The 24,646-nt window shown below is 38.8% G+C and overlaps 1 protein-coding gene across 3 annotated transcripts; it reads left to right on the plus strand.

The window, feature by feature from the left end:
- Positions 1-1,364: 1,364 nt before the first annotated feature.
- On the plus strand, positions 1,365-20,062 carry pls3 (plastin 3 (T isoform)). 3 transcript variants are annotated; one of them, XM_042499037.1, is made up of 16 exons: positions 1,365-1,464; positions 7,490-7,594; positions 8,165-8,316; positions 11,040-11,169; positions 11,396-11,528; positions 12,581-12,662; positions 12,747-12,912; positions 13,006-13,148; positions 13,957-14,052; positions 14,151-14,346; positions 15,443-15,521; positions 15,644-15,761; positions 15,858-15,991; positions 17,604-17,727; positions 18,726-18,850; positions 18,951-20,062. In XM_042499037.1, the coding sequence occupies exons 2-16, from the start codon at positions 7,534-7,536 to the stop codon at positions 19,081-19,083; spliced, it is 1,872 nt and encodes a 623-aa protein (XP_042354971.1). In that variant the 5' UTR covers positions 1,365-1,464; positions 7,490-7,533; the 3' UTR covers positions 19,084-20,062. The 3 variants fall into 3 exon arrangements, with proteins under 3 accessions (XP_042354971.1, XP_042354973.1, XP_042354974.1); XM_042499039.1 differs by having other exon boundaries at positions 1,421-1,526; XM_042499040.1 differs by lacking the exon at positions 1,365-1,464 and adding an exon at positions 7,304-7,367.
- The last annotated feature ends 4,584 nt before the right edge of the window (positions 20,063-24,646 follow it).

Here is a 24,646-nt window from a genome sequence, read left to right on the forward strand (position 1 = left end):
CACTGTGTATACCACCATGTTTTGTGTGCTCTGATCTCTACTTTCTTTCCTGGAACTGTCACTGTAAATCCTGTAAGTCATTAGTGACTGAGTCAGACAGGAGTACATCACATGTACTATTTATTTTTTCTACCATTTTGACAATGACCATTAAAAAAATGAATAAACCTTTCAGGTAAACTTTTCTTGATGTTGCATCATATTATTATTTTCACGAAGGCACCTTTAGTTTGTTAAGTTTCTCAAACTGCCATCATATGCCCACTCCTCCACCTCATCAACGACTTCTGCCAAAAGCATGCTTTATATTTCCTCTTATTTTTTAACAGGCCTGCATCAGCAACAAACACTAACCCCTTTGTAGATTACACTGCAAAGAAACATCACTGATGGATGTCTGGATATTAATAATTTATTACCACACTATCCCCCAGCCACTACACTAATTTCAAATGCAAACTGACTTCAGTCTCCTCATATTCTGACTTTATTGGCTCCAGGGCCAGCCTTTAGCTTTTTCTGCATGGGTCAGTTCTTCATCTTCATCTGATGACATCTAGATGACTTTTGCACATCATCCAGATAGCATCAGTTAAAACTGAAGGGCCTTAATTACATTTAAGTAATTAATACCCAGAATTATCCTTTAAAGTCAACATAAGTCGACATTAATTGGATAAATAAAGGTCAGATATTTATTAGATATGAACAGAATTCATTTTAAACTAAAGAAACAGACATACTGCACTACATTCATCTGTTTATCTCTTAATAAACTTCGTTCTGAATGCAGTTTTCCTAGTTTTTTCACAGATTCACCTATTAAATGTAAAAGTCCAAAGTATGTCTTTTTAATTTTATCAACATAAAACTCGTCTGCTTCACCTATGTGTGTGTGTGTGTGTGTGTGTGTGAGTGTGTGTGTCGTGGGGTGGGGGCGTGCATATATTAAAAGGGAGGTGTCTCGTGCGCCCCCACTAAAATCTACATCTATGCTTATCATATTCATATGAATTTTCATATGTTGCACCTGGTTGCAACATACATCGCATCTTGTCTTATTTAAAAAAACAAAAAAAAACAATTCAATAATAACAATAATTCATACATATACATAAAATTGTACAGATATTTATATACATAGGTTACATATTGAATAAGCCTGTACACATATAAACACAGGACATGTACAAGAAATCCCATATAATATGCAACACAGTACAAATCCATGAATATTTTTAAATTAATATGTAAGGCTTTTTTTCTCTCAATTTTAGGTCTTTTTTTTTTTTATTTGGGATTTTAAATGGCACAGATAACACTCCACAGACCGGACATCAGCGTCTGGTGGTGACGTCGCCGACAGGGCGGGGCCAACATTCCAACGGCTGTCTACTTTTGTCTCTACGTGGAGGAGGCAGGACTGCAAACTGGACGCTGTCTGGAATTTCAGGCGCACCGACAGTGAGTACCAATTTCCTGGCAACTTCTACACCATCAGCTACTTACAGCTAGAGTCTGTCTCAGTAAGTTTTTACTAAAAGACCGTCTTTGTCTTTATCTGTCCTTTCCGTGACAGCCGTTATCCTCTGTGTAGATGGGTAGATTTGGGAGACTAGACAGGGATAGTTTCCTCCCTGTAAAACTTGCGTGTGTTTCGCTAGCCGGCTAGCTTTTAGCTACACCTTCACTGTAGCCTATTCATCCTCGCGACGCTGGGTAGGTCCTAGAAATACTGAAATAAACTACCCCGTTTAATTTGTTACTAGATGACTTTTACTAGATTTCGTGATATCAGCACACCACTGAGGAGGAAGCCTGCACTAATTTTTAAAATATTCCTGGTACACAAGCTAAATAAAATAACCCATGCGTACACACACACACACACACACACACACACACACTTATGGTCTTTACACAAGGTGAGGGTGAGTGTGATAAATTTTTTTTTGCAGAAATGACAGACGTTTAATCTTATTGACACTTTTCATTATGTCGGCAAAATTCCACTCAATGTGTAACTTTTTGTTAAATAGATCTACCCCTCCCTTTCGGTGCCACAATTATTTGAAACATTTGCAAAGAGGATTTTCAGTCATTGGACTGATCCTCCAAAACACGTTTCATGTATATGATCTTTTCAAGTGGGTTTTAGAATATGTTTAATTTATTTAATTTAATTATGTTTAATTTAATATGTTTTTAAAGGTTAATGGATGTTTTAACACTGATATGAGACAGCCTGTTCAGTTACTCAGCGTTTTTTTTTTAATGCAAAACAGTGGTCTATGTAAAAGTTGTTTACTGCTCTGATTGATTTACCAGATTTTTCCTGTAGAGACATCTGGGGCCACAACACATGTACATCTGGGATCCCAATTGTGGATTACTTTAGGACAGTCTTGCACAACAAGACTTTACCACACAGTAGCCGAGAGACCCACATTTTAACTAGATAAATATTATGACTTGGTACAAGAAGCGTATTGGGAATACAGGCATACTAACAGTCCAGCATCACTGCTGCGATTCTCAACAGCATTGTTTGGTATTTTTTGTTGCCAATTATCACTTTAAGTCTTGTTTTACTTGTGCAGCAGCATACTTTGATAGAAATGGTGTAAAGGATGTTTAATTGTTAAAGGCAAAAGTATTAAATGAACATTCAGAACTCGTTGTTCAAGGTGCAAGCAGTGGGGGAAAAATGCTATTTGCATATCCTTTGATGGTAAAGAAAAGAAGCTGTAAATCATTTTAACTGCACCTGTCATTAGCCTGAGTGGTGTGGTCAAATTGCCCATGGATGTGTGCATGTGTGGTATGTGCACTATGCTTTACATAAGCTCAAATAAAATGTGAGTTTTCTTCATTCATGCTGCAGAACCACACCAGAGCTCCTACTGTTGGTGTTTTAAATGCAGACATGTCTGATGTTGTCTTGTAGAGACAAACCAGACTGTGAAGAGGGAGGAGGGAGGGTGCTTATGTTTTGTTTCCGCCCTTACTCACACCTGTGCCAGTGAACAGGTTGCCCCACTTTCTGCGCTGTCAGGATTTTTTTTAACAGGTGCCTGCACTTGTTTTTTTGTTTTGTTTTTTTTACACAGTGAAAGTGGTTGAGTTTGTTTACAGCTGTGCTTGGTTTACTTTTTAGGTTTTTCTTTTTTCGGCTTTATATTTTTTAACATATTAAAAAATTATGTTTGATGCACCTTTTTTAAAATTAATTTAAACTAGAAAGTACTCTCCGCCAAGCCTATGTAGAAATTTTTGAATAGAAAATGTTTAGTTTTGAATCTCAACCTGCATTAAGATACACAAAGTGATAGATAAATCCTGCGAGGAATGGGGCTCTGTACAAGGATAACTCATCCAAAAAAAGTATTGCATAAAGCAGTGGTTACCAAGTGGACAAGTTAGTGATTAGTTAAAGTTTTACACATTTTAAATTACCATATATTAAATGTCATTTTACAAACTTTACATAACACTTTAACTTAGAACACAAGGAAATAAAACATATTACAAGAATAAACAGAAACAGTACTTTAAAATTAAAGCTCTGTGCAGGAAATTCACTGTACTTCAAAATTAAGTGTGTTTTTTTTTTTTGTTTTTTTTTTACAAAATTGACACCTTCACTAGTCACTTGCAGGCATACAAGAATGGACCAGTGACCTACTTTTGGACTTAGGTCCAGCAGTTAAACACTGGCACAGACAACATATTTGAGTGGGACGTAAAATCCATTAAACTGACTGCTCTTTTTACTCTACTTTTACTACTACAACAAAAAAAATAATAGTGTAATGAGTCATTAAGCTCCACAGAGACACTCTGTCCATGTTCTCTGTTTGGGAGGTCAGGGGTCAGCTACATAGCAACAACCTCAGAGCAGGGAGGTATACAGTGTCATGCTCATGCACACACGTCATGCTTTTGTGATGAAAAGGGTGGTATTTTACAGTAATTGTGCCATGTGCTGTCTGATTATTAAAGGATAATGCTTTACAGTGCTTTTGTTGCATAATGGCAAACCCTCTTAGGTGTGGATAATTACCTGAAGCTGTAACTGCCTCACCCAACTGATTCAGCAGCTCCTCAGTAACCTGTCTAATGACATTCTTTAGTGATGGTTACTAGGGGTTCTTGTTTTTACGCCTTTTACCTGCCTCATCTTTTACTACAGCTCCATCCTTTGGGGAAATGTAGTGTACTTTACAGAGCAAGCTGTTAAGATAGCTTCTCATGGTTAGGGATGCTTGTCAAGGAACCATTTCAATTGAATTTTTCCATGATGATTCACCATATACCCTAGATTTGTATGCTGTTATAACACCCCTGAACCCAGCCCAAAGTGATATGCTTGCAGCTGCGCATGATGTAAGAGTTGTGTAAACTCAACACACAATATTTGTTGTCGTCGCCTCCGCCTTACCTGTCAGTAGGGCTGTGCTTATCCACACAGCCTAAACAGGAACTAAAGGGCTGGTGTCACAGACTATTTGGTGTTTATGAGTCAGTTTGACTCACATCTGCGGGTGATTGTGACTGAGTAAAAATGTCCTGTGTTCTTTGCAGACTACGTTGGGTGTGCGCATATGAACTTGACCACACTTGGGAAGGGTGCCCAATCTATTTGTGTGCCTCACATTTCCCATGTAACTGTGTGGATGAAGCACAGGCAGGGCGGGGTGTGTCGGCTCTACACATTTAACTCAGCCATCTGGGAACAGCCCAGCGCTTTCAATTCAATGCAAGATCCATCAAAGGCGATCGTAAATGGCGTCAATGTGCTGTTTTTGACTCGACATTTAAAGCTGGTGCTTGAGAAGAAATACTTATGTGTGCATGTGATATCTAGTTTCAAAACAGGAGCAAGAGAACCGAGATAGCTCTTAAATAAGTGGAGAAATGTCTTAAAGACTGCAAAATAAATCCAGTTGCTCCTGTTTTGCTACTGCTATCTACCATGTGACCTGGGTGACTGAAAATCTAAACAGATGTGTGGAGATTACTTGCATTTGTTGTCCCTTTGTTGGGGATTGTTTTTGAATCCCTCATAATTTCAGTTCAAATTGCAAAATCTTGTAATTCAGGAAATCTATTCCCAAATGAAATAGATGAGTCAATGGCAGCGTCATTCTGATGTACCAAAACTCTTTCACTGCAGCTAAGCCCTGACATTTCAATAAAGTGTTTGAACTCTATCAGGAGTATTGATATGCCTTTAGGCAAATACAAGCCATTCCATTTAGGGAGCTTGCTGACTGCATTTAGCTGAAGAGCGCAGGAATTTTCTCTTCTCCGAAGCACACAGTCCAGCTGTCAAAGACAGCAACTGTCTTCGGAGCCTGACGCTCTGAACTCATTTTCTTCTGTTACCCAGGATTTATTGCCGTGGTTTGTGACGGCGGTTACAAACCCGCTATTCTTCTGGACTATCAGTGATACGTCTAACATTTGTCCGCTGCCATCTGTGCCCTTGCTCCATGTACTTAACCCCTCTTCTGTTTCCACTCTCCCTCTGTCGAGGGTGTGACAAGGGCTGGCAAAGGAGGGAATGTTTGTCGGCCTGGGGCTGACTTCAGCAGCCACATTTCACATCCTTTTGGAGAAAAGTTAAATATAGCAACACTGGCATCGTCATTTTCCTAATCGTTTAGTCAGGAGTTTTGGGCTTGCCCTGATTTCGTGCTTTAGAAGAAAAACACCCCGTTCTCTGTGATTCGTGGTGTCATATTTAAAAGTATCTCTGTTAGTGCTGGTGCCGATCAAAGCGAAAAATCTAGCCTTGTTATTGTTGTTACCTAAAACCTTTTCTTTTTTTTTCTTTTTTTTTTATTGTATTGGGTGTTTTGTTTGTCTGTTTTCTTTTTTTTATTGTAAATAAATAACCATGATTCCATCTGAATAATTTTGTTGGGAAGCTTTTGGATTTTGTCGGACAAAGTGTTATTTCATCATTTTGTTTTGTTTGTAGGGATAGTGTTATGAGAACTGAGTCACATCTCAGAGACCACATGGCTACTGTTGAATCATCTTTCATGAATACTATTAATAGTTTCATTCATGAAAGAGGATGCACGGTTACTGGCCTTTTGTTCATTGTTCGTCTGCTTGAATGTGGGCTTGTGAGGCTGCTGTGGTCACAGAGAGACTCGATGGGCTGAAACCTCTCAAAGAAATTCACTCATACCAGCTTAATTTACCTTTAACTAATTATTACTAAAAATCAGGTGGGGATCATAATTCATTTGACTATTTCCTAATATGGTTTCACACGTGTAGCACTGTGGAAACCAGAAATGGCCTTGCCCAGGAGTTCTGACTAATACGCTGTGAACATCAACAATCTGTGCTTTAAATCAGGAAATGGGAACACTTTTCTGTCTGGAAAAATCTGTGATCCTTAGTCCACCGCAGCAGTATAAACCTCATCTTTGTTTTCTGAACACTCGTGTTCAAGAGGAATGCCATCGTACCAGTTTAGAGAGCGAGGCAGCACGCCCTGCTCACCTCTGTGTAAGTGAGGCTCGATCTACCCAGACCTCATGCATTCCTCCGCCACTACAGAACGGGAAGGAGGGACTCTGAGGAATTCCTCATTTTCAGTGACTTTCACATGGCTGCTTTGCCTCAGAGGAGTTCGGGAACACTGTGTTTTTAGTGGAGCAAAATAACAGATTGAGTCTAGCTTGCTTTAGTCTTGTTCTATGACTTGAGTCTTTATACACATTTAACTGATTCTCTCTGCAGGCTGAGGATACTTTCTCTGCTAAAATGTAAAATATAACCCAAACAGCTTCATAATAAAACATTATCATCGGCTTTACATTCAGGAGGAGCAGCCCGCTTCATCGCTTCTCATTACAGCTAGCTAAGTTTGCACGAAAGATTATTTTAACACTAAAATTCAATTATTAAATTTGATTTGTTAAGCCATTAAAAGGGCTAAAAAAAAAAAAAAAATTCTGGTTAAAGTGGATTTTGAGGATGTGTTGCAGAAAGCAGAATGGGTGCATTAGTCTCAGCTTCTCCGGCAGTTTTTTTTTTTTAACAGCGTGTGCTCATTGCTATACAATGGAACAGGAAATTACTCTGATTATGGGAGAGAGACATGCTTGGAAAAGGAAAAGAGTTAAAAAGAGAGAAACTAAAGAGAACATTAGATATGATCAGCCGGGGTGGAGATCAGCGGGAACAGTGAGCAGACGGATATAGGAGGTACTACATTAAGCTTTTTTAGACCTGACAGAAGATGGGGAGTGAATTTTGTTCTGTGCCTGGGGAGGAAAGGCCACTTCTCTGGCGGGGAGGAGGCAGAAACATTCGGAGCAGTCTGTGATCTGAGGAGCAGAACAGTGAGCGGTCTGGGTAGATTTCAGGGCCTGAAAGCAGGTTTATGGGAGGCTGATGAAGTTGGGGTTCTGTCCTGTCATTTCTAGACTCGGCTGATAACTCTGTGCTGTTTTCCTCTCCACAGTCCCACCTTTCTCTGACTGACCACCTCAGGTCAATCACAGAAACATGACTGGAAAGATAACAAAAGAGGAGACGGAGGAGATGAGAGAGATGTTTGGGAAAATTGGTGAGTAAAAGCGACGTTAACATGACAGTATTTCAGGGTTCTTGCGGATCCTTAGAAAGTCTTAAAAGGCATTGAATCTATCACTTTAAAAATAAGGCCTTAATCAGCATTAAAATGTCTGAAATCAGTTTCTCAGAAGTCTTAAAAATGCTTAGACATTGGAGATGGGACTTTTATTAATCTTTTTTTACTGACATTGCTTTCAAAAAGCTCAAAATAATAGGTAACTTCAAAATAATAATAATTTTCCAAATGTATCTTGCATTAACATTACCAAAGAGTCATGTTTTATGTTACAATAAATATTTTAGAAATAAAAAACAATTCCCGCTAACCTAATTAATGTCAGTACATGTTTTTTCCCTTCAGTATTGGCTTCTGTAAAATTAGTCTTAAATTTCATTCCAAGTAGGTTTAAAAAGTCTTAAATCCCACTTGCTTTAAACCATAGAAACCCCAGTATTTTTATTTCATTCATAATTCATTATTTTCATTATTGATATGTCAAAGGTGTTTTAGCCATAGATGTACCATATGTCCTGGTATCTAATAGTTCCTTTGCTTGTGTAGATCTGGACGGCGATGGATACATCTGTGATTTTGAACTCCACGAGCTCCTTAAAGACAGCGGCTATCCCAGACCTGGATACATGGTTCGAGAGATCATTCAGAAACTCGATCGCAACCAGGATGATAAGATAAGCTTCGATGAGTTTCTGTCGGTAAGTTAAAGGGAGCTTAGAACAGTTTGTACCATCAAGAAGTTTTCACCTTCTGTTCAGAGCTTTTTCTCACTCTGAGGCGGTCTTTGTTTCCTGTTCTGCCCTAAAAGCAACTCGCCCAGCTGGGTGGGGCTGCTACGCAAAGCAACTTTTAGCAGCTCCATGAACGATGAAGTTGAAAGGCCTCTCAAACCACACACACACACAACACACACACACACACACACACACACACACACACACACACACACACAGAGGGAATGTGGAAGTGAGGTCAGCAAAGTGGTGTGAGTTCCAGTATTTTGTTTCAGCAGTGATGAGGGAGCAGTCATTTAGAGAGAGCAGTCATTCATAGAAGCAGCTTCTGGTACAGAAGTGCAGCAGGATTCAAGATCAGGAGTGTTGACCAAAATGTTCTGTAGCTGTGTTTGTTTCTTACGCCTCGGCGCCGGCGGTAGTAGAGGCCTGGAGTATTCTATTTTTGGGTTGTTTGTCTCTTTACATACAGTATGTGCGTTCCTTTCTTGTGAACGCGATATCTTAAGAACACCTTGGGGGAATTTCTTCAAATTTCGCACAGATGTCCACTTGTAGTCAACAATGGACTGATTAGAATTTAGTGGTCAGTGGTCAAAGGTCAAGGTCACTGTGACCTCATTTGTCATATTCTTGTGAATGTGATGGCACAAACATCCAATTGGACTTATGCTTCAGCTCAAAACTTTTTCCTTTCCCACCACTATATTCTCACAAGTGCCAGATGGGTACAACTACACATGTGCAACTCTCAAGAGAGATGATAAGGAAAAAAGATGTTTTCACTTATTTTTGACCACCTGCTTCATTAAGCACGAGTTGCTAGATTTACTAGCCTAGACATGGCATTTTACTTGCCCTGGGTATCTGAGCAATCCTTATTGTCGAGCCCTGACGTCACCTTATTTATGATTTATGGTACAAGGATCACCTGATTAATCAGTTGTTTTTGTGATAATGCAAAAGAGGGATTTGACTGTTGCAATGTCTTATGTTGTGTTCATGTATCGGCAGGAAAGGGGGACATCTGGGACTTTCCAGTTAGCTAAACAGCATTGTGCCATTGTGTTAGAGAGGTGTGTGCTCCTCACAAGGCTTTGATAAAACCCCCGTTTACAAAATATCCTTATGAATGATAACAACGCAGATTAAATGCATGTGAAAATGAATATGAATATCCGCCTAACTGCCCATGGGTGTGAATGTGAAACTAAAGGAATAGCTTTTTGCTCATTTGTAGAATTAAATGGAAATTGTCTTATCATCTATGACTGTCATGTTGTGTTACCTGTTTTGCTTCAAGTGGTCAAAACATTCAAGCTTGTGCACTATGACCTGCTGCATATTTGTGGTAAAGAGTGCTGTGTTTACAGTCGAGCTGAATAGCTCTTTGTGGTCACACCACAGCCTTTGGGGCTGAGGTCACTGATGAAGCAGCAGCGATAACTTCACATTCAGGAAGTATCGCACATACTGTCACTATCAGAGAATACTTTCTGTCAGAGCTGCTTAGGACTCAAAGCACAGACCTCTCTATTATTTGATGTTGGGACAAGCCTGAGAGTGGTGTTAGTGTGGAGGATGATAACAGCCGTAGCCCTGGCGGTTTACTGTCACTGTTGATAATGACATACTGGCACTCACACACTCAACACTGTAATACTTAAATGTGTAGTGAACACATCAGTCACTTTTATGAACACATCAACCCGACTCTTTTGGATCTTTCATATTAAATGAACACTGCATAACTCAAATATGAGCCTCAGTGTTCGCCTTATCTTCTAAGCCAGGAGCTCCACAGAACAACAAGAGATGCAGTCACAAGAGGAAGATTGAGGCCTGCACACATAAGTATGGCTGCAACCGAAGAGTCAAAACTTTTAAAAATAAATGACAAATCATGAGCGATTTGTGGTAGCAAAAATGTGAAGGGTTTTACAAGTCCAATCACCAGAATCATAGTTTAATAACACAACATGTGATTGACCTGGTTGTGATTGACCTATGCTTTCAGTGGACACTTGATTACATTCATCTGTACAGTCTAATGCAATTTTATACAGATGTTTTGCCATTAAGTCCATTTTTTCTGATTTCTGTAATGTTTTAAGGTTGTGGGGATTTTTTTTGTTGACACTGCCATTAAGGTGTTTTTTTGTTTTTTTAAATTATATGTTTTAGCATTGAGGTCATAGTTAATGGTGGTGTTGGAACTGCATTATATATAGATGTATTTTCAGTTGTGACCCCTTCTGGTATATAAATAGGGAGGACGAAAAAGTAGAAACTGCTCCTAAAATAATGACCAGTGCGACACCACCAAACGAACTGAACTGAATTACATCAGATTGGAGAGGTGTACTTAATAAAGTGGCAACTGAGTTTATGTGTCAGAAAATGATTTAGTTAGTCCTGTAAAACATTTGGTGATCTTTTCCTTGTTAAAACTGATGTGACGCTGAAACAACAGAAATGCTGTAATTGAAAAGTCTGAACAACAGAAGACGATTTTGCCAGTGATTATGGGCCAATTGGTCAACCTCTACAACGCAATCTATTATCCACAAATCAAAATACACACAAACACGTCTTAATAATCCATAAATTTCAGCCTAAAACAATAACGCAGAGTTTCTGAGGCATAGTGGCAGTTGGTGTCTGAGTATTCTTTTGTCTCATTTTAGATCATCCACGAGCTGAAGAACAGTGAAGTAGCAAAAACTTTCCGCAAGGCCATCAACAGAAAAGAAGGCATCCTGGCTATTGGAGGGACATCGGAGCTGTCAAGTGAAGGCACACAACACTCATACTCTGGTAGGACACCTGTCCATCGTCCCCTTCGTCTCCTGTTACCACTCATGTTTGTCATAAACTGCTCACTTTCTATGCACTTCAGCAGCAGATGCTCCATTTACCAAAAAAGAAACCCATAATGGACAATATGACCCACTGAAATGACTCATAATGAGCAGCACTGCCACATTATATTGTTGGTGTTATGGCTTTTAACCGATACCTGTGTGTGTTTTGTTTCTTACAGAGGAGGAGCGATTTGCCTTTGTGAACTGGATCAACACTGCTCTGGAAAAAGACCGTGACTGCAAACACGTCCTGCCCATGGATCCCAACACAGAGTCTCTCTTCACGTCTGTCAAAGACGGTATCGTACTCTGGTGAGTTTTTCTGTTTTCACCTCAAGCCAGCAACACAACTCCCTCCTCCCTCACCCCGATAATTAAATGTCAGATACCTGCATCTCACTGCACTTAATGTTGTGATCACATGCTGACTGAAGAAAAGACAAATGTGAGGCTGTACTGGGATATCAGTCAACTCTAACAACTTCTTGCTTTGCTTTGCCAAGAAGATAGTGATACTACTAAAAATACTACTACTTTGATTAAAAAGCTCTGCAGTTGTATATCACTTGAAACAAAAAGTTTAGTTTTTAAAAAAAAGTAAAATTAAGAAAAAAAAATCAGGGTGTCTGCAGGTCATCTTCAAAATCCAAAAAATGAATTAAAATTGAAAATGTTAATAATTTTAGTCTTTAAAAGTCATTAAATAGTATCATATTTAAATTTGTGAGGTCTCAATTGCCACAGAAAGTTTTATCTAATTTAATCAATTCATCTTTTAATTACTTTTTGTCAAAACGAGTCAAGCTTAAACTATTAGTCTTTTCACTTTATACTTGCACTCACCTGTTGGCAAAATGCAGATTGATCTAACTCACTCTAATAACCACATTCTCTACATAAAAAAATCTACCTCTGCACAGGACCACATATATAATACTCACCATGATATATAACTTTAATGCTTGAATAAGAACAAGAGGGTTTGTCCTGTCTTAAATTTGGTTAAAAATGATCTTGAAAAGGTCTTAAAAAGCATTAAATTGAAGTTTTTGATACCTGTAGACACCCTTAAAATGAAAGTAACTCAATCAAATTTGCAAACACTGCTGTATTTTGAACAAAGTGCAGATTTTTAGCTGCCAAACACTGTTAGAGTTTTGATTAATATAAGAGAAACTGCAGAGCTGCAAAGTTGCTTGGCATGGTAAACTGCTTGGCCATTAGGACGAATTTTGGACACCAAGTTGCTTAATGCCACTTTTTGAAAGAATGCATCTTTTGCAAGCAATTAACATTTTTTTTTTTTTTTACAAGGAAACTGCATCAAATGTCTGATGAAATTTCACATCTGGTTTTGTACACAGCAAAATGATTAACCTGTCAGTGCCAGACACTATCGATGAGAGGGTCATAAATACGACGAAGCTGACAACGTTTACGATGCAGGTCAGGTGAATTTACTGTCAGGGCTGCTCTTTCTCTTGCTTATTATTGGGGTTTTCCAACAACTGATGTGTTTGTACCTTGCAGGAGAATCTGAACTTGGCCCTTAACTCAGCTTCTGCTATTGGCTGCCATGTGGTGAACATCGGTGCTTTAGACTTAAAAGAGGGAAAGCCCCATCTGGTGCTTGGTCTGCTGTGGCAGATCATCAAGATCGGTCTTTTTGCTGACATTGAGCTCAGCAGAAATGAAGGTACTGGGCATAGTTGATTGGACCGTTACATAACATGCATTAAGCTTGGTCTATTGTCAAGTATCCTAACTGATGATTAACACCCCGCCACAGCACTGGCAGCATTGCTGAGAGACGGGGAAACCCTGGAGGACCTGATGAAGCTGTCTCCAGAAGAACTGCTGTTGCGCTGGGCAAACTTTCATCTGGAAAATGCTGGCTGGCAGAAGATCAACAACTTTAGCGGTGACATCAAGGTGGGCCCACTCACTGACATTAAACCCAGCAGGTGGATATAAAGTCTAGCAGTAAAGAGAAACCACTAAAACATTTTAGAGATATAGTAAGGATCAAAAGTTTCGGTTCTAAGGTTCTTTGGGTATGTGATGTTTGTACCCCTTTCATTTTCCATGTTCTTCTGTAGCTACTAAGTCCACCAACACTGTTATCTATCAGCACACTAGGCCAGGCACTGTTTGTGTTTGCACAACTGCTTCCACCGCTCCTAAAATGGAACTGAACATTTTGTGTCCCTTTCTGGGGAACACTGGCAAATGTGTATGTAAGCACTGGACATATTATGTGCACATTTTGGGTTTAAAGTGGTAAAAAGTGGATTGGGGGTTTATTGTTTGCAACATGGCAGTTACTAAGGATCTTCAGATAAAAGTGAAAGTATGTCAGATGCACAGTATTTGTTGGTTGTGAAATGACATTACACTGTTGGGCGGTGCCGCGCCACGTTGAAAAACAACCAAGCAGGTATATGACAAGCTACTGCACCTGTCTGATTATTATGTTTTTGGGTTGTCTGCCCATCTTGTTCTCATGATTGCGAAATCTCAAGAACACCTTGAAGGAAAAAAATCAACTTGGAACTCCACAATGACCTCAGATTTTGGTGGTTAGAGGTGGTGCACAGTGAAAGCTGCTCAAAAGCAATAACAAGTTTATCGATACTCTATATAGTACAGTTACTATAATGAGACAAAAAGTAAAACTATGTTACAGGGTGGATTTTTATTTGTAGAAATCTAATTGTCTTTCTTTGTATTATTTTTCCAGGACTCAAGGGCCTATTTCCATCTCCTCAATCAAATCTCCCCAAAAGGCACAGAGGAAGATCAGCCACGCATAGACATTAGCATGGCAGGCTTCAATGTAAGCAGTCTAACAGTCAGCACTCACAGCTGAGTGTCTTCAGTACATGGTAACAGCTGTACTGTGTCTCTGATCGGAGCATGTGTCTGTGTGTTCAGGAGAAAGACGACTTGAAGAGGGCAGAGGCCATGCTGCAGCAGGCCGACAGGCTCGACTGTCGACAGTTTGTCACCCCAGCTGATGTCGTCAGCGGAAACCCAAAACTCAACCTTGCCTTTGTGGCTAATTTGTTCAACAAATATCCAGGACTGACCAAACCTGAGAATGAGGACATAGACTGGGGACTTCTTGAAGGTGAGGACGCGCAGAGATTGAATTCTTAACTTCTACTATTAGAGATTTTTAGTTTGTAGCAATAGTCGTAGCCAGAACACAATATCTCAAGAACGCCTTGAGGGAATTTCTTCAAATTTAGCACAAACATCCACTTGGACTTAAAGATCAACTGATGGATTTTGGTGGTCATAGGTCAAAGGTCAAGATCACTGTGACCTCATCTGTCTCATTCTTATGAACACAATATCTCAATAAGATGATAGAATTTCTGCAAATTTGACACAAACTTGGATTCAACAATGAACTGATAAGAATTTGATGGTCAAAGGTCAAGGTCATAGTGACCTTACATCCATCTCATTCTTGTGAATGCAATATCTGTAGAAGGCCTTGAGCGAGTTTCCACAAGTTCTGCAAGATCAAATGTCAAGGTCATTGTGACCTCAAAAAAACAGATTTTTGACCACAACTCAACAATAAATTATCTACTAAAGTTTCACACAAATGTGTAATAAGATGAAGTAATGACACTTTTTATATTGAAAAGGTCAGAGGTCATCTACACAGTGTCATAATGATTAGCAAAAAACCCTTTTCTGGCCATTACTCAATATCATATCTCAGGAAAAGAGAGGAAGACATACAACTGTGTGGCGATAATTCTAGTTTTCACAAATTTCCCAGTATCCAGGACCGCAACCATCGTGCAGGAGAATGTACTGTGAAAAAAATAAGGTTTAAATACCCAAATGACAGCCAGAAAGATTAACGCTACAGCCTCAGAAGAACGAGCTCTGAACAAACAGTTGCTTTTTGTTAGCTAACTAACTGGCCTACAGGCAACTCATTTCATTTTTAACAGTGTGACAACAAGCCACTCCTAACTTTGGCTCCTATTGGATACAGTATTTAGTATGCAGAACATACTGTATATTTTTTAACAAGTCAGTGATAGTTGGTTAGATACCAGATATTTGTCTTGTATAGGTAACAGAGTGGCAGAGGTTCTGATGACATGAACAACCTACATGTTTAGAACTATGCTAACTATTTATGAAACCTCTAGCTGCGCAACCTGAAAGCCAGCTAAATCCCATGATTCTTTGCCGTCTAGGTGAGACGCGGGAAGAGAGGACATTCAGAAACTGGATGAACTCTCTGGGAGTGAACCCACATGTCAATCATCTGTATGGGTACGTATCACAAACAAGATAAGTAGGACACAGTTTATCTCACTCTCATGTACACTTACATCTAAAAAGATTTCATAACTTATTAAATGTTACTGATTATCAAACACAATCTTGTCTTGCAGAGACCTACAGGATGCCATGGTTATCCTTCAACTCTATGAGAAGATTAAAGTGTATGTTGACTGGAGCAACAAGGTCAACAAGCCGCCTTACCCCAAGCATGGATCTATGATGAAAAAGGTAAATCCTTTAAATCTATGTTATGCAAAAAATAAACAAATAAATAAATAAACTGTTTTGACTCTCTTTTGACAACTGTTTTATTTGTGCCTCTAGCTGGAGAATTGTAACTATGCATTGGAACTGGGGAAAAACGACGCAAAGTTCTCCCTTGTTGGCATCGGCGGGGAGGACCTGTACAATGGCACATCTACCCTGACTTTGGCACTGGTGTGGCAGCTGATGAGAAAGTAAAACACAGCTTCATTATGATCACTCAAGAAAACATCTTATTTTGGTCCTTAAGAGTAAAAAACTCAAATACCCTGGTAGGGCTGGGTATTGATACTCAATAACTTTAAGGTATTGATCTGAATAACCCAGTACCAAGTAATATCGAAACTTCTGCATACCTGCATTTAATCCTATTAACGCTAGGGATCTGATTCTGGTGAGTCTTGACTCTCTGCCAAATCAGTAAACTTTCTCTTGCCATTTCCATAGTCGCTATCCTCCAAGCAAGTCTTCCTAGTTCGTAAAAGCTAATACAGCAGCAGCAGCAAGCATCCAAAATTGAGCCTTTTAAAAAGTCCCGAAACAACTCAACTCAACTTGTTAATAACCGTTAGGTAACATAGGGCTTTAATACATACAAAATCCCTCTGTCTTTGGACCCTTACTAGGGGCTGGTCCAAGGCAAGCCTGAGCCAGTCCTAACTGTACGCTACTCTTAAATGTAAAGATGATGTCAGCCCCTTGGATTGAAACTTAAAGATGGCTGAATAGCTGAAGGCTCTGGCGCCTCTTTCTACTATTGGAGACTCTAGAAACCAAAAGTAACCTTAAATTCTCGGAATGCAGTTTTCTGGTGAATATAGTGTTATGACCTATCTCAGATATGACAGAGCTTCACCATTTAGAGGTTTGTAAGTGAGGAGAAGGATTTTAAATTCAATTCTGGATTTTACAGTGAGCCAATGTGGAGAAGCTAAAACAGGACAAATATGACTTGTTTTCTCTGTTGCTGTTAGAACAAATGCTGCAACAATCTAGATCAGTTGGAGAGTCTTTAGAGACTTGTTGAAGCAAAATGATAATAAGGAATTAATTATCCAGCCTAGAAGTAACAAAGGATTGTACCATTTTTTCTGTTTTTATTACAAAATGGGATATGCCTTATTTTTGCTACATTAGTAAAAGAAGGCACTGATGCCAACAGTTAGCCCTGTCATTGGCAGTTCAGCTTGCTAAGATGCCACCAAAGCATTCAAAAGTGTGGCTATACTACAGTAGTTGGTCTGGAACCAGTAGATTCCAGATTAGTAGATTACTAGCAAGGAATTACTGAGATTTTGGGGTGTTAAACAAACAAATCAAGAGGATATTTGGGTACATGACCATGGACTGATCTTTGAATTAAAATAGTTGGATCCAAATAAGTATTTGTGTTTCAGTCAGTATCTGTGTGTGGCATTTCGAAACAATCACTATTGTCTCCATTGTCAGATTCATTGTGTTAACTCTGTATATTTACTGTAAACAGTTTTTAGGCAGTGGGATGTTGGTGACCTCTATTTCATGCCAGTGGTGTTGTTAATGTGTATGTTCCACCAGATTGAGACCACATTGCCATAAACTCAGTTGCCAGGATGTGTGTTGACATATTTAGTATTTCCACATACTTGTGTTTTGTTTGGGTTGTCTAAAAATCACAATACAGAAGGACCCCATGGTTCTGATACAAAACCAAAATGATTTATCATTCAAGTTTCTGCCCTGATGTTTTATCCCAAGTCTAAAATCGTTAAACTGCACTGTTCAGTTCATATCTAGAAGAAACATTACGCGTCTTATATCTTTCAGATATACATTGAATGTACTGGAGGAACTGGGTGATGGAGAGAAAGCGAATGATGACTTGATCATAAAGTGGGTGAACAAAACGTTGGCGGAAGCTGGAAAATCAACCAAGATTTCAAGCTTTAAGGTAAACCTGTTTTTCTCTTTCTTTTAGTACAATTCTGTGACAATAACTGTATGAGCAGAGTGCTTTCAGTTATTGTAATATGGACCTTTGACACAAGAGTTTAAGAGTTACCAAATAATCTAAGCTCCTGAATTTTCAACTGCATCTCACAATTTCAAAGTGAGAAACATAAGCATCTTTTAAATATTTGCTGCATCAAATGCTATGAACTAAATCGGGGAGTCTAAAGGAATACTGCACCCACAAAATGAACATATGTTTTTCAAATACTCAACGCCTGTTTCTTGAATTTTTTAAGAAAACTTTCCTGGCATGCCTCCAGTGTGAACAGAGAATCCAAAAGAGGCGAACATTCTTGATGAAATGATGTAAACAGGGACCACACTAAAAAAAACAGCAAAACTATACCGAAACATCTTGTGCAGTATAATCAAAGTCCGCTCAGTACTTCCCAAACACATGCAAAACATGACAGTGCAAAACAGTCTCATGAACAGCAAAGTAGTGTACCTGGAAACACATGTGAATTTGAACTCAGCTCAAGGAGAGTTGATACAAACGTGTGTGCCCAGACACAGTTCTTCATGCACTATTCATAAGCAGAAGTGTTGTTAAATTGTAAGTTTTAGATAAAATGCGTGTTTGGGAAGTACTGAGTATACAACTGGATAAATGAGACATGGATTATACCGTGTGAGTTGTGTGAGAATTTGTAAAATGACTTTTTGATATAGTTTTGTTGTTTAATGCAGACCTGATTTTCTATACATGAAGAATGTTTGCCTTTTTTGGATTCTTTGTTCACCATGGGGGTATGCAAGAAAAAAAAACGTTTTCTTAACAAATTCAAGGTAATGCAGTGAGTGATATACAAATGGTCATTTTGCAGGTGACATATTTTTTTAAATATAATTTCTATAAAGATAGTGTGATAAAAACCTGTCAGTCAGGTAAGCTTCTGTGGTATCGTCTTAGTCTGTGTGTTGTGTGGCCATCAGGACAAAGAGATCAGCAGCAGTGCTGCAGTACTGGATCTGATAGACGCCATCCAGCCCGGAAGCATCAATCATGATTTGGTCAAAACCGGCACTCTCTCTGAAGACGACAAGCTGGAGAACGCCAAGTAAGATTTTCTTCGACAGACGGAAAGAGAAGCAACCTTTTGCCATTATTTTGATAACTGTGTGAACCGTTTTTATATGAGTTGACCCCTTTGTCCTTAGATACGCCGTCTCTATGGCGAGGAAGATCGGCGCCCGCGTCTACGCTCTCCCAGAAGACCTTGTGGAGGTCAAGCCCAAAATGGTGATGACAGTTTTTGCCTGCTTGATGGGTCGGGGGATGAAGAGAGTCTAATAGACTGGCTGGGATCATTGTGACACTAAAACACACAAGCCATTAAGACTTTGAAGAGCTCCCCAAACTGAAGAAGGACTTTTTTTTTTTTTTTTGTATGAGAATAACATGCTGTCAAAATCAGAAATTCGCATGCATCCCTGCCCTTTTTTGAGGTGTTTACTGAAGAATGTGTTCTTATTGAAGGCGAATCAACAACACTAAAATTTCTAAAGAGATGGGTCTCGTGTTACAGAGGACAACTTGTTACTTTCGATATTCAGAACTCTTGATTAATGTACAAGAATGCTGTCTTTTAAAGTGAGCATTCATATTTCCAGCTGCAAGGTTGTTTACATATTTTTTACTCGGACTGATAAAGTAAATTATATCCTTGACTAAGCAACACATTCCTGAATACCACGCTTATAAATAAATGCTTGACAAGGCAAAGAAAAGAATAAAAGTTTGAGGATGTTCAGGTGGAGCACATTCAAAAACCACCCAAACATTTCCTCTCACTTAATGAAGTACAAGCATTTCTTAATAACTGGCACCATAAACTTCCACATATCTGTATACAGAAGCCATACGGTCAAATTGTAGTCGTGACCCCTGGCGTGCTGTCTGTATTCTCGTTCTCGTCATATGTTCGTTTCTTGGGATTATACTCGAGGTAAATGCTGTTATTTTGGGGCGTCTAGTCTGTGTTGTCTTGGACTTCTGTGTTTTTGGTCTGTTACGTCGGATAAGGAGTAGGTGGACTGGACTCTACTGGCTTCTGCTGTGCCTTCTACTTGTCTTAAAGACGACTTGTACTCACGCTTTCAGGTTTCCCCCTTTTTTTTCCTTTTGTATTCAACATTACCAAATATAAACCATAACTTCATTCCAGGTAGTTTTATGATATTCTATGACAATGGCCAAATTGTATTTGGTCTCATGTTCATGTCTACTCCAATTGCTTTACATGTAACAATAAATATGAATTTGAAAACTGCTCATGAGTTTTATCTTTTTTTTTTTCAAGCTGTTATGTAGAAATAGAGGTGTGCAAAAATGACTGTGCTAATCAGTCGTTATTCTGACTGAACAGTAATGGTGATCCAAATGTGTTTCACAGTACAAGTTCCTTTGACTTGACACATTTTCATGTTTTGAGTCATTAAAGGTTGGATACGTTTTTGCAAAATTTGGTGTCACTTTCTCATGGATGTATTATAGGAAGTCTGGATACAGACATGGAGGCGGGGCGCGTTCATTCTAACAGATGCTCATTGACGCTTGAAGCAAAAACAGCTCTTTTTTCTGGTTGTAGAATCTGTGTAAAATACCCAGCTCTATTGGCCTATGAGGCATGCGCACTAGAGACTTGGGCAGCCGAGTGTGGCCGAGTGTGCCCAAGCAGGTAACTTACAGCGGCGGAGCGACTGACTTTTGGTTTAATGCCTTGCTAGTTTGGATGGTGGTCTAAAAAAATTAATCTTGCGGCTCTTTTAGACTTCCCAAATGTTTTCAAACTGGATGGCTTCAATCTAGACAGTGAGATTTGTTTTCAGTGGGCAGTGGATGAAGATGGTGTAATTCCACTTTTGGCCACTAAGTAAAATTTGCATCAGAGCCTGGCGCACTTCCTAGGGGCTTGCAGATTCTCCATGACACTCCTTCAATGTGTCATGTATAAGTTCACATTATTAAAGTTATATCTCAGGAACGCCTAGAGGGAATTTATTCAAATTTAGTCCAAATGACCACTTGGACTCAGTGATGAACTGATTACATTTTGTTGGTCACTGATCAAAGGTCAAGGTCACTGTGACCTTTTTATCCATCTCATTCTCATGAAAGCAATATCTTCAGAAGGCCCTTTTAGCTATAACTAAGAACTAAGAATTCATATGCTAATTATGACAACATTTCATAAATGGGATAAAATGAACTGATAACCTTTTATATCCAAAAGGTCAAAGGTCAACTTCATTAAAACATCATGATGTACTGCAAGAACACTTTTCTTGCCATTTGTCAGCATCATAACTCAGGAACAGAAGAGAAGACATTTGGTCAGATACAGAATTGTTGATACTAATTTTGGGTGCCCAACTTGAAGCTGTGCTGATAATAGATACAGTAAAGATATGTGTGAAGTATCCATGTTTTCCACAGATATGGATGTAAACTGGAAGTGTAACTCTCTCTCATTTTTTCTTTTTACAGTGCCTTTAAAAAGTATTCCCCCATCCCCACCCAGACACCATACGTTTTTGTTTATTTGTTTGTTACAAAATTGAATCGAAGTAGATTTAATATGCCTTTTCTGATGAGGATTCATCAAAAAAGACGCTGTGAATTTGAGATTGAAAAAAATAGTATACATCCTAAACAATCTCATCATGATATCCACATTAACTGTTCTGAGTTTCTAAGTATAACTTTAAGTAAATCTAAATGTTTAGATTAAAATTAAGTGAACAGAATATATAATCTATATTCCCATTGGGCAAGCTCCATCTGCTGCTGGTTGTGATCTGTGTCCACATTTAAGACTCGTGGACCGAATGGAAGATGTCCTAACTTCTTCTTTAACACCATCTTATCATTCAAGCATTTACTTTATTTACTTTTTACTGCTGCCTGCTTCCCCTTTCTCTTATCATATCTGTCTGTTACTGCCGTCATGCTTTTATATTCTTCCCTCTTTTCATCGTAAAATACAGCACCTGCTGTAAATAGCACCTCATAAAAATATAACATTTATTGTTTGGGTTTCCTTTCCCTGCTGTTTTTTGATGCATGACTGTGAAGTCCCAGGAGGAAATACACAATAATGCATAATAATGAAAGATTTCTGTTGACACATTTGATCTGTTATCTGTCAGCGCTTGTCCCCTGTCAACAGGCAGGATTTTTCTTTACAGTCCATCAACGATCTTGCAGTGCAACAGGGGACAGTGGTGACAGATTGTAGTTTACTGTTCACTGGCCTGAATCTCAGTCCAATGTAAAGTCCTCTGGGCTCTGCTCCCTGATGGCCACCTCAGTAAGTCTCTGGGAACTGATTAAAGCAGAGACTGTCAGGGTCTGTCAGAGAGCTGGGTGATGAGGAGGCTGTCTCTTGAGGCCGTCATCATCTGGATTTTCACGCTCCATTTGCATCAGGGAGTGTGTCTGCTTAGTGTTGCAAGGGGAGCTTGGATTTATTATTAAAAAATGTAAAAAAAAAAAAAAAAAAAATAGAAAGAGCCATATCACAGAGCACCCGTGATCATTATAATGACAAAAATAGATTTTCAAACATTTCTTTCATAATTTTTTATTGTATTTATTTGATTTTATTTATAATTTTACTTTTTTGCATTTTTCTGTACTTATTGTTATTTATATTTTTATTTATTCCCATTTCTATTTTTTCCCTTAGTTCTTTGTTTGGAGTCATAATACAAGACAATAAAGTAAATTAACATGAACTGGAAATAATCAGGTGAAGTACAAGTACCTCAAATTGACTAAACTTGAGTAAATGTATTCAGTTAATTTCAAGTAAACAGTCTTACATTAAACATATATTGTACCTCCATACCAAATTGTACATCACTGTACTATTAATGAAGAATGTAAAATAAACTGTTAAGACATTTTATCAGAAAAGATTAAACCAAACCCTAAAATGAGATAACCTGTTACCCTGAATTATCTGCCTGCTCTGTGCAGTTTCTCATTATTCTCCAGTGTAAGAGACATGCAGAGGAAAAGCACTGCCAAGAGCTTTTCCCAAAAGACTCCTCACTCTAAAGCTGACATCTGGGCTCTCAACCATTCAAAGATTTCCCCGCCCTGGATCTCCCATCCTGCTGCTCTCCTGCATGTGCTCGGTCCATCTGAGGATCAGGTGGGATCACGTGCTCCTGAGGGGAAACACACTCCAAGAGGAAGGCTCGCAGAAAGTGTTGCAAGAACAGACTTGTGATTGTCTTTGAAGAAGCGTTGGATGCTGTTTGGTTTTTCCCCACATAACGTCCACTGTAGGCACTGAGGATGGACTGGCCTGGAGACAGCTGCTCTGGGTGTGTCTGTATGAAGTCATTATAAGGACTTTTTTGGAATTACTGAAGGAAACATAAGGTAAGGATAAAGATGTGTGTGTTTGAACTGATTTTTCCCCCCTATGATTTACTTTCTTTTCCTCTTTTTTTTTTTTTGAAAAACTGGCAAACAATTATTATACTGCTAGCAATCCACATTTGCTAAACGTTAGGCATTCTGTGGACAGCAAAGTAAGAATTTCATTGTACAGGGAAACATGTTTCCATACTGTGCATATGACAATAAACACTTTGAATCTTGAATCTTGTATTGTTTTAAGAAAACAATAACTTTTTTGTTGAGCAATGATGTTAACTTAATATTGTTTGAGTAAAAAAAAAACAACTACGTTGCACTGTGTTACCAGTAAAACAAGCAGCTAATATATATATGTATATATATATTTTATTTTTTCATTTTTTTTATGTATTCTTCTTTATATGCATTGGTAGGAAATGTGGTGTCAGTGTATTAAGTTAAAATATTAAAAAATGGAAATGGAAAAGAAAAAGAAAATAAATAAAAACAAGGCAAAGCTCTTTTTGACATGTCTCATAATCTAGTAGTTTTAAAAAATGTGTTTCTATGCAATATATATTGAATTACTAATAATTTCCTAAAAATAACAGTGTAATTTGGCTCAAATTATAAAGAAAATAGGAAATTCCCTGAAAGAATAGCTCAATTTAAACCCAAATAAGTCTTTATTCATTTTTGATTTATTAAAGTGAAGTGTATTCTCTCTATATGTTAAATTGTGTGCTACTTGTGGCATTAGCAATTGGTTGGAATTAATCCTATAGATGGTACCAGATGACAATGGTTTTCTAAGAAACTTTCTGTTAAATATTCGGACACATAAAATAAAGCATTACCAAAAAAAAAAGGAGTAAAACGTGGTTTGTCTGTTTGCAGTTAATTGACCACTTTTACAGCCCTATTAGTGAACCCATCAGCCCCCCGCAGGTATGACACATACATGACACTTTACTTTCACTCAGCACCCTGGTTTCCTAAGTGATGCTGCTCCTGAGGGAGAACGGCTGATTGGCTTGTGCAGCCTCAGAGCTTAAGGCCGACTGTGTGTGTGTTTTCGTTAATGATCCACCAATTAGTCACATAATGGTAACAGTCACCTAATCACCTCCTCGTGTCTACGCTACACGCGGCAAAAGCTGTCACTGCCCTCACATTTTTTGGGAGCGAGGATGCTGGTTTGTGGTTGGGGGTGAGTTTTAGGTAAACCACCACATTTAAACTGAACTCTAAGCAACGCAGAAACAGAATTCTGCAGTTTCTCTTGTAGCGGCTTTAGTAACCACAGCAACCGGCTGCTGTGTGACGGGCCAGGTGAGGGAGTGCAGCAGACAGTCCCAGTCGTCCCCCCGTCCCCTGACTATAATCTGTCATACGCACCATAAACAGACTCCCACAGACTCCCTGCAAACCATGAAAACTGTCTTCTGCTGCCACACTGCAGGACACATGCACAACACCGCCA

Source organism: Plectropomus leopardus, chromosome 13 (assembly GCF_008729295.1).
Source record: "Plectropomus leopardus isolate mb chromosome 13, YSFRI_Pleo_2.0, whole genome shotgun sequence".
In the NCBI taxonomy this organism is placed as follows: domain Eukaryota; kingdom Metazoa; phylum Chordata; class Actinopteri; order Perciformes; family Serranidae; genus Plectropomus; species Plectropomus leopardus.

Excerpts from the sequence above, each read along its gene's own strand:
- pls3 (XM_042499037.1), top strand. The coding sequence starts at position 7,534 with ATGACTGGAAAGATAACAAAAGAGGAGACGGAGGAGATGAGAGAGATG. Across the intron at positions 12,913-13,005 it reads TGAGCTCAGCAGAAATGAAG|CACTGGCAGCATTGCTGAGA; the intron begins GTACTGGGCATA and ends ACCCCGCCACAG. Across the intron at positions 17,728-18,725 it reads CCAAGATTTCAAGCTTTAAG|GACAAAGAGATCAGCAGCAG; the intron begins GTAAACCTGTTT and ends TGTGGCCATCAG.